Raw genomic sequence first — 19,411 nt, 5'->3', positions numbered from 1 at the left:
TATTTTTCCAGCCCCACAAGTGATAGGCTTCGCTAAAGTTCAGCCAATAATAATAAAATGTTTTTATCTGTTACTATTGGATTAATTATTAAACATTATAATACTTTTTCTTGTACATATGATGTTAGAGAGTGTCAGTATGCGAGTTAACAGAGAACTGTGACTGGTACAAAAATTAGGCTAGTATTATATATCTTTAAGTTGATAGAACATTACTTACACTGTTGGTTGTTTATGTTTAGGCAACAACACATGTTTTTATGGAGTCTGTTACTATTGCAGTCCTCAGGACCCTGTGTGTGCATCTCAGGATATTTTAGAAGGAGCTCTTATTCTGTGGTTGCCTCAGGATTACACCCTCAAGAAGTTTCGCCATCCCTGGCAGAGAACTTACAAGCCAAACATGCCAGCCAGGTACATTTTAAATCTATAAGACACTTGTTCATTTCTAAAGTATGCAAAGAAGGGTATGGAGAAACATCACTGTATGTCACCAATTGACTGGTCCATCAAAAGTTAGAGTAGATGGGATTTTTCTAGAAGTCTGCAAACTTAACGTTTGTGTCTTGAAGCAAGGAAAACTGTTTTGGAAAAGGAGTATATGCTTTTTTCCATTTTAAACTAAAAATTGATGTTATATCTTCCATCATTTATTATTTAGTTTGTTTGACCATTATGAACGATCAGAACACCCCCACAAGATATTCTTGATGAAATGCTTGTAATTAAAGAGCTTAAACTATTTAAGAAAAGTCAAAGTCTTTATTGCAACAAAAACAAGTTGGTAACTCACACAGTTGACGTCAAGTTGCCATGAGGCATTACAAAACAAATAATAGTTAATACTACTTATATCTTTACATGTACATCTTTACTTAAAGTTAAAATAGAGTTCAAGTAATAAAATCAAGTCTTCATATAAAATTAAAACTAACAATTAACAAATGGAAACACAGATAAAGCGAAGTACAACAATTGAAGTTAGTCAATATTTGAAGGACAACACTAATTAAGACCTAAAATTCCATTTAAGGTAATGCACAATGATAATAAAAAAATAAAAACATAGATGTAAAAGATCCTTTATGTACACAAAATTCAAAATAGTTAAACAGTAATATCACAGATAAGGCAAGGTCATCAATTAAAGCTAATGCCAATGGTTGAAAGATCTAAAAACTCATTTACACTGCAAAAAGGATTCCTCAGTAGCCAGCTGTACAATTTTGTTTTAAAACATTTTAAATAAATTTCACAAGCATTTCTAGGAAGTTTGTTGAACATATTTAAGCCTACGTAAGAATAAGAGTTTTGTGTCGCTAAGCCTAACATGAGGTAAATCCAGTAAATCTCTGTATCTGGTGTTGTAGTTGTGAATGTCATTCCTAAAAAAGGAAGAATCAATCCTCAACTTAACTCTAACTAGACAACAAAATATGCACAAATTAAAAACTGTGGGTATTTGTTCACTTATAAACAATGGTCTGCAGTGAACTCTATAATTAGAGTAAGTAATTAATTATTCTGATTGCTTTTTTCTGGAGTAACAGAATGTTTTTTGTACTGGTGCTACAACCCCAAAGCAGTATACCATAAGAGATTATACAATGAAAAAAGGAAAAATAGGCCATTCTGGAATAAATTTTTGGGATATACTTTTTCAAATTACGCAAAAGGTATATTACTCTAGAAAGCCTGCTACACACACCCTGAATGTGAGGATCCCATGAGGGTTTTGAATCAATGTTGATTCCTAATAGCTTGACATTATCGTTAAAGCCTATGTCTTGTGAACCAAGTTCTAGAGAGCTAAGAGTGAAAAGAACAGATTGAGTTTTATTACCATTTAACAAAAGACCATTGCTATCAAACCAGTTTTCACATCCCTTGAGACTGTTATCAATTTGGTTAAAAGGAGTACTTACATTAGAATTACTACAAAACAATGTTGTATCGTCAACATACATAATTGACTTACATATAGAAATGTTTTTGGGAGGTCGTTTATCATGACTAGAAAGAGAAAAGGGCCAAGGACCGAGCTGTGTGGTACTCCACTCTCTACCTCTGCCACCTCAGAAAGTTTGTTTCCAAAGCTAACTTGCTGAGTGCGATTTTTAAGGTAGCTACGAAATAAGTTAAGCTCGGCACCATCAACGCCATAATGTTCTAGCTTCATGAGAAGATGTCATACGGAACACAATCGAAGGTCTTTGTCAGATCACACATGGTGGCGACCATACCCACACGATTTTCAAATCCACCAAGGACGGCCTCCACCAGACCCCCGACCGCATCCACTGTCGACAGGCCACCCCTGAAGTCAAATTGAGATTCTGAAAACAATCGGTTAGACTCAAAATAGTGATTAACGTGGTGTATCACTACTTTCTCAATAATTTTGGAGAAAACAGGCACCACAGAGATCGGTTGATAACTGGAGGGACTAGACGGGTCGCCCTTCTTAAAAATAGGGACAACTCTGGATAACTTGAGTACATCGGGGAATAATCCCTTATCTAGACACTCGTTTATACAGACTGTCAAAGGCTGTACTATCACTAACAGTACTTTTTTTACAAAATCACTGTTGATATCAAAGATATCTCTACACTTGCTAGGCTTAAGATTTTTTACTATTTTTATCACATCATCACAAGACACTTTCTTTAGCCTGAAATTAGCTGAAACAGTTCCAGGCGTATTCTGTAGGTAGAGCATAGCAGTTGCAACAGATGAACCAGTAGAGCTGCGGACCTCTTTCACCGAAGACGCAAAGAAATTGCTGAAGATCTCAGGAGTTAGATGGTTGACTTCAGGCGACATTGGCTTTCTTCTCTGTAGAGAATTGGATATAAATTCCCAAGCTCTTTTACACTGATTTGGAGCAGCAGCGATAGAATCTGCGTTTGCCTTTAACTTTGTCTGAAAAACACATTTTTTTATAATCATTCTTCGCATTGAGATACAAACGTCTTGTTGCTTCAATGTAAATATTGTAGCGTTGGGTCCATAAGTAGATGTCATAGCACATTTCTACATGTCTTTTCTTCATAAATAGGTCAACAGTATACCAAGTTTAGGAACCGATTTCTTATGCGTCTGTCTACTGAATTTAACAGTCTTAAAAGGAAAACATTTGTCCATTTTTTCTATGAATAAGTAGAAAATAATATCGACCTTACTGAAATTTTGCTGAAATTCTTCCTCCCAGTTTATGCTTCCAAGAGATTGTTCAAAAATGTCAAGGTTATGGTTATTAAAATTCCTTAACAAACGCACATTCTGCGCACTGATGCAAGAGTCAGGCAAGAGGACAGTAGTCAAAAGAGTATTGTGATCTGATAGTGGTGGGTAAAGCACCACAGTTTAAATTGTTAATTTTGGCAAATTTGAAAAAACATTGTCAATACATGCTGTACCTCTTGTAGGTTCGAGGTTAAGGCAGTAACAGTTGTGCAAACGAAGCATATCCAAAAACTGTAACGACAAGTTACGCGGTAACCTTATATCAATGTTTAAGTCCCCGCGCACAATAATGGGTAGGCTATAACAGTCTAGTAAATGGATCATTAGCCTATCCAGTCCTTCAAGGAATGATTCATGGTTTCCATCAGGAACACGATAAAGAGAGACAAAGAGGACTTCTAAGTTATCCAACATTACCTTTGCACACACAATCTTAAGATCACTTTCCTGGCACAAGTGGCTAACGTCTATTTTTTGGAACTAAAACCTTCTTTAACGTACACTGCAACACCACCTCTTGACTTGATGTTCCGACAGTACATTGTTGCACACAAATAGCCATTTATTTTGATGCAGTTCTTATTATCTTCATTTAACCAGTGTTCACAAACGCAAAAGATAGAACAATCATTTTCAGAAAGTAAAATCTCGACTTCAAACAGTTTATCCGCAAGGGATTAAGCATTGACCGACAAAATTTTACAATGTCTAGATACATTTTTTAAACTTTCAATAGGTCTAGTCAGATCACTACTATACGAATCATCTACACCACACGACACGGATAATCTTATGTTGGGTTCTTTTCCAACGAGGTCTTGGGCAAGAAACACTCATCGCCAACTGGTCTTCGAGGAGCTCGAAACACAAGGACACCATCTGGCCAAGTGTCAGCCTCCAGTGCAATATCAATTTTGTTTTCTGGCACACACACTTTAAAAGATCTGTAAGAGTCATACTTACAGAAAAAAAGGCATAGTTGACAAAGCAGTGTCCTAATGTTTTGCTCCTTCCTTCATTTTTACCAAGCTTAGATTGTATTAACGCGTTTTGTGTGGCAAACAGCCTCATCATACTTGTGTTATGAGGTCTCAAAGCGCATGAGACTTTCTGCATTTCATAACTCGTCATAAAAACCCAGCAGGGATCATTTTTGGCTGGTTTATATCTTCCAGTTGAACCTACCACTGGGGACAGTAAAGCCGATCACTTAAATCTGGGCAACCTTATGGATGTCCAGGAGCGGCACTTCACTAACCGCAAATGTTGAGATTCTGGGGTTCAAGGATAATTTGATAGGTCTAGTCTACTGCGGGAGATGACTGTTGGAGTTGGTGGGGTTTGATCCCTAACCTAAGAGGTTCTTGCTAGCCTCAACAAGGGTGTGCCACTCCCTGCCTTCTTTGACTGAAGAGGCTGGTTCAGAGCTGGCTTCCCCTTCTTCTGGGGAGACATGACTTTGAGATCTAGTGCCCTAATTCTTCCTCATGTATCTCAATAGGGAGGCCCCAACTCCTTAATCTTACCCATCCTGAATATCCTGTCACTCTGGAAGCAGCGCAAAGGTTCTTATAGGACTAAGTGCAATTTATAAGCTTCTTGTCCTATAAGAAAAAAAGGTTGTTCTATGGTCTTGTTCCTTTAGGCTATCTGCTATAGAAGTGCCAGTGTGCAAGAGCTTCATTAAGGTGTATCATAATTACACGAGGCCCCAAGATCTCGTAATGCACTAAAGTAATCAATTTTATATATTATACTGTTATACAGAAACAGAAAACAGTAATTTAGTAAGTAGTATTACACAGCTGACTAAAAGTATAAACAACAACCTGTATAATTTTTAAAAAATGCACTGGGTAAAATACTACTCTACCATATGTTGTCGATATTATTAAGAAAGAGTGACTCAAGTTTTCAACACATTTGGTAAAGGTTGAAAGGTAATAGAATAAAAGTACAATGTCCATAACTGCGCACCGATGCGATTTTCACACAGTATTTTGGTGTACACCAGCATTTTCAGCCTAGTAACCGGTGTGTGCAAATGTGCGCGTCTGCAGTTAAAGGTTAAACAGTTATTTATCCATTGGCAATAATTAAACTTGGTCAGAAAAGAGATGTTTTATTAGTTTTACTTTTATTAGAACACACTCATAATAGTAACATTTAACTTATGATCATTCTAGTTTTTATTTTTAAATTCTAATTCAATTATAATATCTTGTACTGCTATAGAAATATTGGAAACTGTTATCCACGACTTCACACGCAATTTGCAAAATCGAAATATTTAATAAAAGCGCTAAGGGTGTTATATTATGGAGTCCTATGGTAACTAGACATTCATCAGGTACATATTATTTTAATGTTATTGATTTAGAGGATCAGAGGTTAAGGGATTGACTCTTTTATCAGGTTTTACATGTGTAGGACCATTTCTGGTACTAATGAATTATATTTCTGAAGCCACATAGGCAAACTCAACTATGGCACTGGAAATATCTTAGATGTAAAGTAAAGGGCTAAAAGTAAATGCTTTTTGACCGAAGTAAGTTTTCAAACCCTAAATGTATATTTTCTTGATTGGGGCAACAAGGGAAACTCAGCTGTGGCTTGGCTAAAATTCATTTCACATAGTTTGTTATTGTTTTTCACTTACTAAACATTATTTCCGGCACTCTTTTAGTTCTGAAGTAACGATTTAGTCTTGGTAAATAAATAGTTTTTACAACCAAATATATATTTACTGTAATTTATGTAGTTGATAACTATTTGGATCATTCTAGGATCATTGTCTGTCACGTATATACAGATTTTGATTAATCCATGTAGTTGTGGAATAAAAATTAAATCTTGGTCAAGTTTCAGTAACAAGAAATTGTTTTTTTCTGAAATATTGGTGATAAAATAGTGTTTTATTGTAGGCAATGCCTAAGTGATGGATCATGCTCTGACCTCAAATGATTAGAGAGAACTGGTGGAGCAGGTCTCAGAAAGTGAATCTAGTGATGGGTCAGATGTAGACAATATCTTACGTGATCCCTCACTTTTAGACTTTTCATCTGGCAGTGAGGACTTGTTTAAGTCTGGGGGTGAATTCGATTCAGATGACTCAAGAGCTTCTCTTACCTCTTCGCAAACTTCTAACTGGTTGTCGATGAGGCACAGCTATATTCAAGCCATCCTGGACCTGTACCACAAGATGATGACCAGTCATCAGCCAGGATACTGGCCACCGACCTGGGGGAGGGTGTATAAGGAACCGTCTCTGAATGTGACATTTTTTTCACTATCAGACAGCCTGGCTCTCAAGATTGTCCTATCGATCACAAACCTGTAGATTACCTCAATCTATATGTGTCGGAAGAACAGATACATTTCCAGGAAAACAAATCCTAATGCCAGGAAGATGTGTGAAAAAATGCAGAGGAATTGTAAACTGAAGCAACATTTATGCATTCAGTCCTGGTACAATGTAACAATTGTAGAAATAAAAAAGTTCTTGGCTTTGGTACTGTACATGGGGTTTACTCGACACACAAGTGTGTCTGCTTATTGATCTACCAATCCAATCCAGTACCTTCCTTGGATAAACCAGACCATGACTTGCCGCAGGTTTCAGGCGTTACATGCAACGTTGCATCTGACGTCAAGAAAACTGTGTCTAAAGGTCACCCTGATTACGACCCTTGGGTAAAGATCCTGTATGCCTTGGGTTTAGGTGACATTACATGCTACACCAGGACCTGAGTATCGATGAGAGTATAAGAATGAAGAATCGGTGTGCATACATGTAGTATATGCCAAACAAATGAGGTTTGGAGTGAAGAAATTTGAATTTGTTGACTCCAAAAAAATATATGGCATACATGTTGACATGTATTCAGGGAAAGACCATCTGGTAGAGGGAAGTTCTCCATTCACACAGAAGATTGTAATCTGTTGGAACGGGAAGGATGTCTTGGCAACGGCTACCATGTCTTTACCATCAACTTCTATACTAAGTTGCCCCTAACCTAGCAACTGTTGGATTACAACACTTTTTTGACAGGTACTGTAAAAAAAAACTTGAAAGACCTGTCAAAAACTGTGCTTGGTTTGCAACTGTTTGTATACTTCAGGCGAGGTGCGATAGAAGCAGAAACCTACAAAAAAGCCAGTTAATTAAGCCGGTTATTTTGACTGCATACCCTGCACAGGACAGGGTTATCCGTAGTAGTGAAAATGGTTTGGAGGCCACCAAACCCATTCTGATAGACAACCAGCTGATGGGTGGAGTTGATTGTAAGGACAAATCCATCTACCAACCACTGATCATCCGTCCAAGCAACTCGTCAATAGTGGAAAAAGTTGTTTTTCAATCTCCTGGATTTTTGTGTGTCGAATGCCTATTTTGTGTACGCACATCAGTGCATTCCTGATACACCCATGGACAAGAAAACCTTTAGAGTGCTTGACTTCTGCCTCTGATCCTGAGCCCATTCGTGGTGCTGACCCTGAAGGAGATGCTGGTCCTTCACATCGAGTGGAACGCCTACCAACCAATCAGACGAGGGTCTGCGGTGTGTGTGGGAAGCGAGCAAATCATTGGTGCCCTGGCTGCAATGTCGGGGTACCGTACACAGACTGTGTGAGAACATCTCCAGCACTACTGGCGACCTACATATGCTGGCAGGAAAAAAAAGTGGCCCTCATCACTGAGCTCTCAAAGCGAGTCTGACCAGCCCCAACCAGTGAGTTAAATCATATTATATTGATATACCTGTTTGATCATCTTATTATTTATTATATCTCAGCAATTTTTATGCTATTGTAAATAAAGATAAGCTAATTTAGTAACATTGCGTGTGTTATTGGGGATTTGTATTTTTCTAACTGGTACGCATTATTACATATTATTTTGTAAATTTGTTATTATTCTATAAATTTAGACATAGTTTATGGTTTTCTAAAAATACATAACACTTCCCATCAGTTATAAACCATAAATTTATAAATTTTGATATAATACAATCTTTCAAAAACATACTTTGTTCTATGAAAATTTTTTGTACAATTTTTGAAGAATGACAAAAAGTACGTAACTTTTTTTATACTTTTCAGAAAATCAGGTATGGAATTTATTTCATTACTGCTGTATAGTTTATTCCATTCTGAATAAGAAAATATACAATATAACATATATTCATGAACAATTGTATTACCAAACTTCTATGTATATACCCGATTTTTATAATTTATGCGCATAGCTGCTTTTCGTTTTATAGCTCTATTATGGTTTCATATATGTGTATAAAGTTTATGTTTTTCTGAAACTAGATGAAGATTGACACAAAATGGACATCTCACATTAACATTTTTCTCACAATAACGTGATTTAATAGGCTTGCCCTCCAAATTTTAAAAATTCTTTTGCACAATTTGCATTTTATTAAAAAAATTGTTATGGCTTACAACAAAATATATATAATTTTTATAAAAATTTCAAAAACCTTGTGTGAAGCTCTAAAACAGCCCGACATTACTGAATGAATTGACCACCAGTTGTAAGATTAATAACATCTAATGAATTGTAAATACTATTTCAACACTATTATAAAACCAAAAAAAGCTGCGATTGTTTTCACATAAGGTAGGCTACTCCAAACTAGTGGGTTTTCTGGACATTGTGATACAGTGGCTTATGGGAAAACGGTGAAATGAACAATAACATTCCTCAACGATCATCTCTTCCCAGACTACAGTCCAAAAAAGAACAAGACTTCAAACGACCTCAAAACCTTAATGAACGATTATTTTGGAATGTCGCATGAACATTAAGGATTTCCTCCTTATACCGGAAGTAGATAGGAGTTAGGTAAGATTTTCCGCTAGACTGTGATAGGCTTCTTAATTCTACGTATGTATCTGTATTTTATTAATAGAGACAAAACTATGGCACTGGAAGTATATTAGACTACCAAACATAGATTAGAATAGCCGGAAGTAGGCACTTTTTGACCGAAGTAGATTTTCGAGGTCTATATACATATGTTGTTTTGTGATCAAGGCCAAACAATACACCAACCGAAACAATTGTGGCACTTTACATTAATTTGGCTGGAAGTAGACACCTTTTAACCTAATTAGGCTTTTCAGTCCTAATTATGTACATATTTTTATTTGTTGAGATAACAGGCAAACTCTACCATGGCACTGGAAATATCTTAGACAGGGCTGACTCACCTACGGTGACGGAAATATAATTAAATCCAGAAATACTACTACATGTTTAATACATTGTAAAATACATATATATGCAAAAAATAACTGTTTTAACGATTTATAATACAGTAGACTCTCACTAATCCAGCAAATATCAGACCATGTATTCACTAGTGAAAAAACAACATCTTTTAGGTTTGTGTCTTTTAATGACTGGATTACACTATTTTGTAGTGCATTTTGACTGTTTGATTGACGTACTGGTCCATGGGTTGTAGACAAGGTGGAATGTTTGGTGGTAAAAACATGACATGGATACAATTAGTGTTCTTCTGAATGGACGGGACAATTATAAGCAGAGCTTTTTGAGGCAGTTAATTTTTTTTTAAGAAAATGTTTTACTTATAGCATGAATATTTCATGAAACCATTCCTTGAATAGTGACTGAGTCATCCATCCCTTTTGTGCATTTTTGTAATCAACTGTTCTTTTGTATGTGGTGTATTGTTACGTGACTGACTCCATATTCATTTACGAGGTTAGCAAGCGTATCGCCTTTTTCAAGTCTCTTTAAAATCTTGTTCTTCTGAAGCAGAGTTAATGTTTTATGTTTTTGCTACACTAAAACATTTTTCACACTGTCTTGAAATATAAGTTAAGCATAAACTACAACACTAAGCACGGTAGTAATAACACGGATAACACTGGCACTGTTAACGTGAACAGCAGGTAAAGCAAGCAACAACTGAGCTATTGTAGGTTGTTTGTTAACACAGTTTTCAGTAACGTGTTCCATCTTGCATTCTATGCTTGTCAAAATACGCCGGATTACTGGCGCAGTGCCGGACTATAGAGGATCTGCTGTAACAGTTGTGGTAATAATAAGATCCAAAAATAAGTGTGGATGGATGAACGGTTGTTAAGGAATAGTTTATTAAGGAGTTTGTAAACTGTGTTAAAGAATTCAGTAAAGTGTAAAGCACTGAAAAAAATTGTAGCAGTGAAATTAAAGCAACATTTTTCCTCCAAATGTTACACCCTTACTGCAGATTATGGATCAGGAAATTTAGCAATCACTTAAACTAAAATAAAGTAGGCATCTTTTTCAAAACTTGATTAACCCTAGATTACAAAACTTGTTTTGGAGTCTCATGTTCACAAAACCTCCTTAAAATTTACGGCTAGCTTCGTTATTATTTTTCTCATACTGTAACGCTAATTAAGTAGTTTTAAAATTACGTATTACATTCTCTGTGCATTATGTGAGAAGAATTTATTAATATTAGTGTTTTTAAATCTTATATAATATTACTTTACAGATATTTTGAATATGTGTTAATTTGTATAAACAAATTAGTTCTGAAAAAATTTAAAATGTGAGATAATTATTTTATTTATCCTAAGAATTAAATAAATAAAAAATGTTACTATAAATACTTATAAAAAACGAAATACAATCAATATTGAGTAAAAAATAATCATCATTAAGTAGAACCACAAAGTTACTGTACTTTATGAGGCCGTACAATTGTTCATTGTTCTTTATCACCTAAAATAGAAGTGTAGCTTTGTGTTGGGCACAGAAAGAGTGGCGGCAATGCTTACAATACATTGTCGTTATTCGCCTTAGGTTAGAGGGCGATAGAAACAGACATTCCTCGTACATGGAGATAAGGCAGCACTGAGATTGTGGGGGATTCCCAGATCGCCACAAATCATTGTGTGCAGTCTTCTTCTAAGGCTTGTTATCTGGAAGCGGTTCTGCATGTGAGGTCTACAAAGGTCCATAAATATTTTTTTCATGAAGGTTCTTCTATTGGCAGGTTTATTCCCTTTTTCCAAATTGTTTGTGCAATATATCACATATAAATTTACAAAGCTGATGTTCAGTATGCCAAAGTACACAGCTAATGGCCAGTATTGAGTCTTCTTACTGCATGACATGTTGTTACACAATTGGTCCATGGCATCAACTCCTCCTTTCGTTTCATTGAAGTGTGAATTATATCTGGCTTATGTGTTTTGTTGTTCAGATGGTCACCTTCATGCATGGTTGAGAGGAGGAGAACGACTTTGTTCTTTTTAGGTTTGTTTGATATAAGTGTTTTTTCTGTATCAAACAAAAATAGTGAAGTGGTCACAGTTCGGAAGAGACACCTTTTCTTTTTGCACGTATGGTACCGACTAAGGTCAAGTTGTATGGGTCTCTTAGCAAATCTTCAGCCAGGCTGACACCAGTGAACCAATTGTCCATAGTGACACTTTTATTTGTACCATGAATCAGTATAGTAATTTCTTTTACAGAGAATTCTGCAAGTGGTTGCCCTCTGGTTTGAGTTTTTTACCAACATATGGAATTCCATTGAACATGTATTTAGTGGTTATATCACAGGTCATAACTATTTTTATTCCATACTTGGAATGTTTGTTTGGGATGTACATTCTTAGGAAAAATTTTCACCTGAATCCCAATAACTGCTCTTCAATAGTTACTTAAGAGCCTGATTTATACTTCGTCTGACAGTTTATAACAAAATCATTCCATAACTCTCGTATATGTGCAAACGGATCAGTTGACGCTCTAAACTCATTCGTTTGTTGTCAAAACGAAGACAGTTCAAAATGAACTAAAAACACTGTTTATAGCACACTTGTATCGACAACCACTCCATTCATTATCAAAGAGTTCTCTTGTTGTTAAGTGGTTATCTTTGCACGCTGCAGAGTTTGCTAAAATACCTAGAAACACCCACAATTCATAAATTGTCAAGGGGGAATGCTAGCGGCCAGATTCGCATAATATACTCATACACGAGTTATTTGGTTGTTTGTGTGAAGAATAACTTAATTTAGAACAGCTTCATTTATAATCAGTTTGAAACATTCACGAGCAGTGATAGCATTCCGTGCTGTACCAACTACTCTCCTGGTTATAAAAATATTTCTTGCTGGGTTTCGAATATTACCGTGGCTTGGTTTAGTACTCCAAACATGGCAATTGTTTGCTCTAATTACATTAGTTCTAAGTTTGTAAAGGTAAGTATCAGTTAGTTCATCTGTACCTCTAGCCGGTGGTGCGGTGGTTTGTGGCGTGACAACTTGTGGCATAGTGCCCTGTGGTGTGGTGGCGTGGCAACTTGTGGCATGGTGCGCTGTGGTATAACAGCTTGTGGTGTGGTGGCCGGTTGTGTGATAATTCGTAGTGTGGATGTACATGGTAGTATATTGTAGTCAAGTTGTTTTTTTTTTCTTTTAAGACTTGTTTCGATAACCAGGTGTTCGGATTATTAGGACTCTACTATACGTATAAATTTTAGAATCTACAAGTTAGAATAGGCCTTTATGCTACTGTAATTAATTCACAAGTGTTGATTTGTACTTTCAAGGTCCTTGGCTTCTCAATATTTGTAACAATTTTGTGATAGAGTCAAAGACGTTCTTGGAATATTCAACTCAAAGAAAGGAAAATAGTTTTTTCTTGTGATTAGCAGCTTTGCTGATGAAAGCTCTGATCCATTATAGGTCTAACAACACACATCTGTCACAGCTTTTTATGGCATCATTGGAAATAAGTAGCACTCAGCTGTTTAGCACTTAAATATCATTTAAATAATTTACTAAAATATAAATTTGACTAAAAGTAGCGAACACCTGCTTTAACGTAGGAGCTATTCTAATTTTTTTTACTCTACTTACCTCATATATTTGAGTTTTAACATAATCATCATCATCATCATCATCATCGTCAGACGTTTCCGTTCTCACGGGTCGTCGTACACAGCCTCCTCCACTTTAGTCTATCATTCCAGGTCTCCTCTTCATCCACCTGTATTTTCTGTAGTCCCCTTCTCTCTATGTCTTTCCACACTTGGTCCTCCCATCTTCCTCTCGGTCTTCCTCTTGGTCTTCTTCCTCCTTCCTCCTTCTCCAGTGCTATTCTAGGCATTCTATTATCTCCCATCCTCTTCACATGCCCCATCCACTGTATTCTTCTTCCTTCCATTGTCTCTTGCAGTGAAACTACCTTCAATCTTTCTCTAGTTATTTCGTTCCTTATTCTATCTCTTCTTGTAGTCTTCTCTATCCCTCTTAAAAAATCTCATTTCTGCAGCTTGCAATCTGCTTAAATAATTTTTAGTCCACGTCCACGTCTCTGCTCCATATAATAAAATTGGTTGGAAATAAGATTTATACATCAATACTTTTGATTCTTTCCCAATGTTCCAACTCCACACAATCTTCTTTACCATATTGAAAAACTTTCCACTCTTCCATATTCTGTTTCCTATCTCTTCTCTTATTGTGCCCCTATCTGTTATGATACTTCCTAAATAACAGAATTCCTTCACCTTTTCAAGTCTTTTTCCTTCAACTAACACGTCTTTGTTATTTCCATCCCTTCTCTCTACTTTCATTACTTTACATTTTTGTATGTTCATCTCTAAACCATATTTCTTCGCCACTTTTGCCCATTTGTTTAACTCTCGTTCTAACTCTTCTTCCCTATTTTCCCATATCATTATGTCATCCGCATATGCTATTGTCTTAAGTTCTTCTGCTCCTCTGTTTCCTTGTACTTCTAGAATAATTTCATCCATTATAATATTGAAAAGGAAAGGTGACAATATGCTTCCCTGCCTTACTCCTCTCTCTGTTTTAAAAGTATCTGTATATTTTTCTTCAATTCTTACCCTGTTTTTACATATGCCGTACAGGTTCTTTATTCTTTCTACTATTCCCTCACGCAATCCTCTCTTTCTCATACTCTCCCATATCCTTTCTCTCAGTACCTTATCATATGCCTTCTGTAGGTCTATAAACGCTACCATTGTATCTTTTCCGTATTCCCACCTCTTTTCTAACACTTGTCTCATCACAAAAATAGCATCCACCGTTGACCTACCTTTCCTAAAACCACATTGCTCCTCTCTTCCTGTTTCTTCCAGTACTGGTCTTATTTTCTGCAACTTAATAACTTAATAAGTTTTAACATAATAACTCATTTTTTTCCAGGTGGGAATTGGATGCTGGCTACTGCCAAGTAGTTCGCAAGTCTGATTTGTATTCTCGTGGTCCTCGGCTCCTGGATATTATTGACACAGCTATATTTGACTTCCTTATTGACAATGGAGACAGACATCACTACGAAGTTTTTCAGAACATTAATGATTCAGCTATTCTACTTATAGATAATGGAAAGAGGTTAGTGATTTAGAAACTGAAATCAGATGTTTACTCTAATAACCTTTTGAGTTATCAGGAGAAAGATAAATGCATACTTCTAGTAGCTAGAAAAATTCTAAAATATTTAAACTAAGGAAAGGTCTGTAGATATTACATTCTGTACATTGCTAATAAAGTAAAATAGTATTGGAATGAGAAGTGAAACCATAGACAGGCAGTGGGCTAATACCCAATACCCTTGTCAATGATCCCTCCCAGTTCCTTCACTGTTATGTACACACGTTAATTTTTAGCGCTAGTGTTCATTTTATTAGCATATTAAAGATCTTGTGATTGCCTTGAAAAATTATAAGTAATATTTTGGTAAGCGGCTAAGCCTGAAATGAAATGAAATGAACAGATTTTGTGCCAAAATGTCATACGAAATGAGAAGTTATTGGATTAACTTTGTACTTTTATAAAGAGTCAGGCTTAAGGACCGATTATCTTGATATTTGGCTACATTCATGGATATACAAACCACTGATAATAGACAGATCCTCAGAGTCTAGCTTAGCCCTAATCAATGTATCCTGTATTGGTGAAAACGCATAGTTAAAATATTTTTTGCTATTTTCATATTGTAATAGCTGTCATACGTTGCCTTATGGACCAGGCACTTCAGGTTTAAAATTTGAAAGAATTTTAATATTTTGAGATGCCCCAAGGCTGTTGAAATACTACATTTCACGCATTTTACAGTATCAACGATATTTTTGTAATGTATTTTAATGTATAATATAATTAATTTTATCACTTTAATGGCATAGTAAACTATTAATTATTTATATGTTTCCTACCCGTAAATATTAAGAAAAACTGTAATTTTGTCAGCACCTTAGAGTACCTCTCAAAGCATTAATCAACATATGTTTGTTTGTTATTTTTTCTTGCCTACAATAACCAAATACAGCATTTTTGAGGTATTACATGTTTAAATTTCAGAGCAAATTTTTCTCTCCACCCTACTGTATAATACCATAAATATTAATGCAAATTTTCAAAACTGTTATATACTAAAAGTGAAGCATAAACAAAGAAGAACTCATAAAGTATGATGAAAATGTAGGTAGTTAAAATGTTTTTTTTCTATTTAATCTCCACTGTTAATGAGAGTTTTGAACTTATGAGGGAAGTAGGATTTGTAACCATGTTTTAATTTTGTTATTTATAGTTGTATTGGAATGTTGGTGGCATGATAATAGTAAATCAAAATTATGTTTTGGGAGATATTAGAGACCTATATTTTTCAAGTAGTATCTACATATTAACCATTTATATTTCCCAAGTATACAAAAAAACTATCTTGTGGTAGCACTTTTTGTTTGTGATCATTGCTATAAACAACACAAATATTAAGATTTTTTACATTAATTTGTCATATTATTGGTTTTATTATTTACAAAATATATTTTCATTCTTGTATATTAAAAAAAAGTCAATTTTGTATCAAAGAATAATGAAATCAATTTATAAAATCTGCTTTGTTATATTGAATTGTATTTTTACTATTTACAGCCCTTTATATTGTAAACTGTAAACATAGAAACATTCTTGTCCAATAGATAAAATTATAATATTCGTAAAAATTCACACAACCATAATATAGTACAATAACATACCTACATAATCGTAGGTATATATAATTGACATAAAATTAAAGATTGTAGATGTCATATTTTATTACAAACAAAATTATTTTTAACCGTCAATTACTGTGTATTTTTTAATATTTAAACTGTGGACACTATTATTTTTTTATAACAAAACATATAGATGTTTGTCAATTAAATATATGCCAGTAAACATTGTCTTGAATGTTGAATGTAAACAAAATATGTTATTGTGATGTTATAGTAACTGCAATATTTACAAAATATACAGGTCAGACTAAGAATAAATTTACATTAAAATTAAAAATGTAATTGCATTTCTGTATATTTAAAAATAATTTTTTCCATGCCATTAGTGGTTACTCGTAGCATGTAGCTGACTATTAATGACAAAAAGTGTCAGAAGATGTAATAAATAAAAGTTATATATTTGTAAAAAAAGGATCTTTTAAATATTAGATATATTTTTTAAATTAATTTGTATCAGAAACTTGTGTAGTACATTTTATTCTGTGTAGTATATTATTTTATATATACATGAATACTATATTGCAAAGAGAAATTTCATATGTTTTGTATTTAATTAAAATATATGTCTAAATGTTTTCCAAAGTAACAAGAACATATTCTAAATTTAACCTCAACATTTTATGAAAATTGAACACAATTTGAGATATCAATAAAATTATTTATTAAATATAAAATATTAATAATAACCTTGAAGCTGGCAATATACAGCTGCTGATGAACCAAATGTAAATCCCTGTAAAAATGTAAAATGGTAAGCAAATGTTGTCAGCAAAACCAGTGTATCCGCAATACTGCCAATTTAAAATGTTTAGCGAAAGCAGTGTATTGCTAATTCTGATGTGTGACATCAAATATTGGCTTGAGGCTGGCTATATAGGGCTACTGGTGATAACATGTTTTTTTTATTTATTTCAACGGTACAACACCAATTTTACAAATATTATAAGTAGATCCAAATGAAACCAACAATAGATAATAAGTATACAATCAAACAAAACAATATCAAGGTATTTTAACACATAGGAATTAATTGTAAAACAGAGACTATGTAGCTCATGCACCACGCATCACTTCCAGTCTCTCAGTAAACCAATAGCATCAGTCCTGAAAGAAAAATTCCCGAAGAAATTGACGGAGAAAGAAGCCGCTTCGCCAGTCCTCAGGAGTCTGGATATGCTGTGGTTTTGAGTATAATTAGTTGGCTGGAAACGCCTACTGAAAACTGACTTCAAGCGAGATCTGAGTTCTTTAGTAGAACGGATGACAAAACCAAGAAGGAAGAAGCTTTTGAGGAAATGTGTTGGAGATGAGGAAAAGGAGATAAGGAAGGAGCACTGATGACACCCAGATCCCTCACCTCATCTACCATCTTTAGCTTGTTCCCATTGATTGCATAGCTATAAGAGAAAACCATTTCACTGCGGCTGAAGTGCATCACGACACACTTTTTTGTATTCAGCTCCATTGCATTCACCTCACACCACTTGCATATACTATCAATGGAACGCTGGAGGTCCTCTTCATCAAATGAAGAAGTGACTGTTAAACAGCTTGATATCATCCGCAAAGAGAAGGAAACGAGAGGCTGCCACACTGGTGATGTCGTTTATGAAGATATTGAATAGTAATGGTCCTAGGTGAGAGCCCTGAGGAACACCAGACAGTACAGGAAAAGGGCACAAGTTACCTCCATCGCACCTCACAATGAGAAGACGATCACTCAAGTAGCTTTTAAGTCACTGAAGCAGCGATCCACAAACACCATGACCCTCAAGCTTTGCAATCAGCAAACGATGGTTAACGCTATTGAAGGCCTTGCTGAAGTCTAGATAAATATTGTCCACCTGTGAAGAGTCCCTGAACGCTGCCATCACAAACTCCTGAAAAACCAATAGGTTAGTGGCCGAAGATCGTCCACGAAGAAAGCCGTGTTGTTCAGGGGAGATACGATTGTTGATGGCAATATAGTTACAGGCTGATTCAGGCAGTAAATTCCTAACAATAAAAGACCAACAGAGTAGTATTACTGGTAAAGTTTATGTAAATCTAATGTATCAAGGCAAAGGTGATAGGGACTTTTAGAAATGTTGTTTTATTGTGTAATAGGTGAATAGTGGAGAAATGGCTCCTGCAAAAACTTGAGCAAGGTGGTTACAATAAAGACGACCAAAAACTTTTCAGAAATATGTAGTGGTTTTGCATTTGAAATGGAAGTTTGTGTCAGCCATGTGTTACCATTTATTACATATCTAGAATTTACAGTTTCGAATACCGAGTCTTTGAAAAAGCTTTCTTTCTTATACTACATTTGTATGTAACTTTACGTTCTTTTCCTCCCGACTTCAACAATGCTAGATGAATTGAAAGTATTTTGGAGTTGTGTTCTAACACAGTCTAAACTCATACATCTGTATTTGTTTGATCCTAATTGATATTCCTATTTGGTTTCAGTTTTGGGAATCCACACGTAGATCACATAGACATTCTTGCCCCATTGTATCAGTGTTTGCAGGTGAGTTTAAAAACCTACATTAACTGAAATATAAATTATAAATAGTTTTATTGTACTCTATCCAGTTCATATTTACATTAAGCAATTATTAGTAATCCTGTTGATGAAATGTCCATTGTTTTACCCATATTGTCAGCCTTACTCATTGACAATTTTTGTACAAAAGTGATATATCATATCCAAATCTCATGTATCCAGTACATACAGATACAGAGGCTTTACAGAATACGATAATTTGGACACAATACAGGATTTCAGACATTTGGCATCATTATACGGTACAAAATGTATAACACTAAGTTTTAAGGATTTAAATCTACTATCTTCCTCAGCTGTAAAAACCTTAACATAAAAATGTATTTAAAACCTAAAATATGTGGTAATGAACTGCCACTCAAAAACATATGTATATTTTTGAAACTAATTTGAAACTAAAGGAAAAGTTGAGGAGAAAATATAAAAAATACAGTTCTTTAGAAAATTATAATAGATTTAAGAATCAAAGGTCTTTTTTGAAGCGCGAAATGAAGGTTGTGTACGATAATTACTTGCATAACATAGAAATTTTAATTAATAGAGA

The 19,411-nt window shown here is 34.9% G+C and overlaps 1 protein-coding gene across 1 annotated transcript in view; it reads left to right on the top strand.

Moving 5' to 3' along the window:
* The window catches only part of LOC124360276 (glycosaminoglycan xylosylkinase), a 40,260-nt gene extending 21,358 nt beyond the window's left edge, over positions 1-18,902 (top strand). The window contains exons 5-7 of the mRNA XM_046813741.1: positions 243-414; positions 14,467-14,655; positions 18,771-18,902. Of these exons, the coding sequence (XP_046669697.1) occupies positions 243-414; positions 14,467-14,655; positions 18,771-18,858 (449 nt within the window). The 3' untranslated portion in view covers positions 18,859-18,902. The remainder of the gene's footprint in view (positions 1-242; positions 415-14,466; positions 14,656-18,770) is intronic.
* The last annotated feature ends 509 nt before the right edge of the window (positions 18,903-19,411 follow it).

Source organism: Homalodisca vitripennis, chromosome 4 (genome assembly GCF_021130785.1).
Source record: "Homalodisca vitripennis isolate AUS2020 chromosome 4, UT_GWSS_2.1, whole genome shotgun sequence".
Lineage (NCBI taxonomy): Eukaryota > Metazoa > Arthropoda > Insecta > Hemiptera > Cicadellidae > Homalodisca > Homalodisca vitripennis.
The sequence above is the reverse complement of the archived record's forward strand: the minus strand, read 5'-3'. Positions and strand labels throughout refer to the sequence as shown.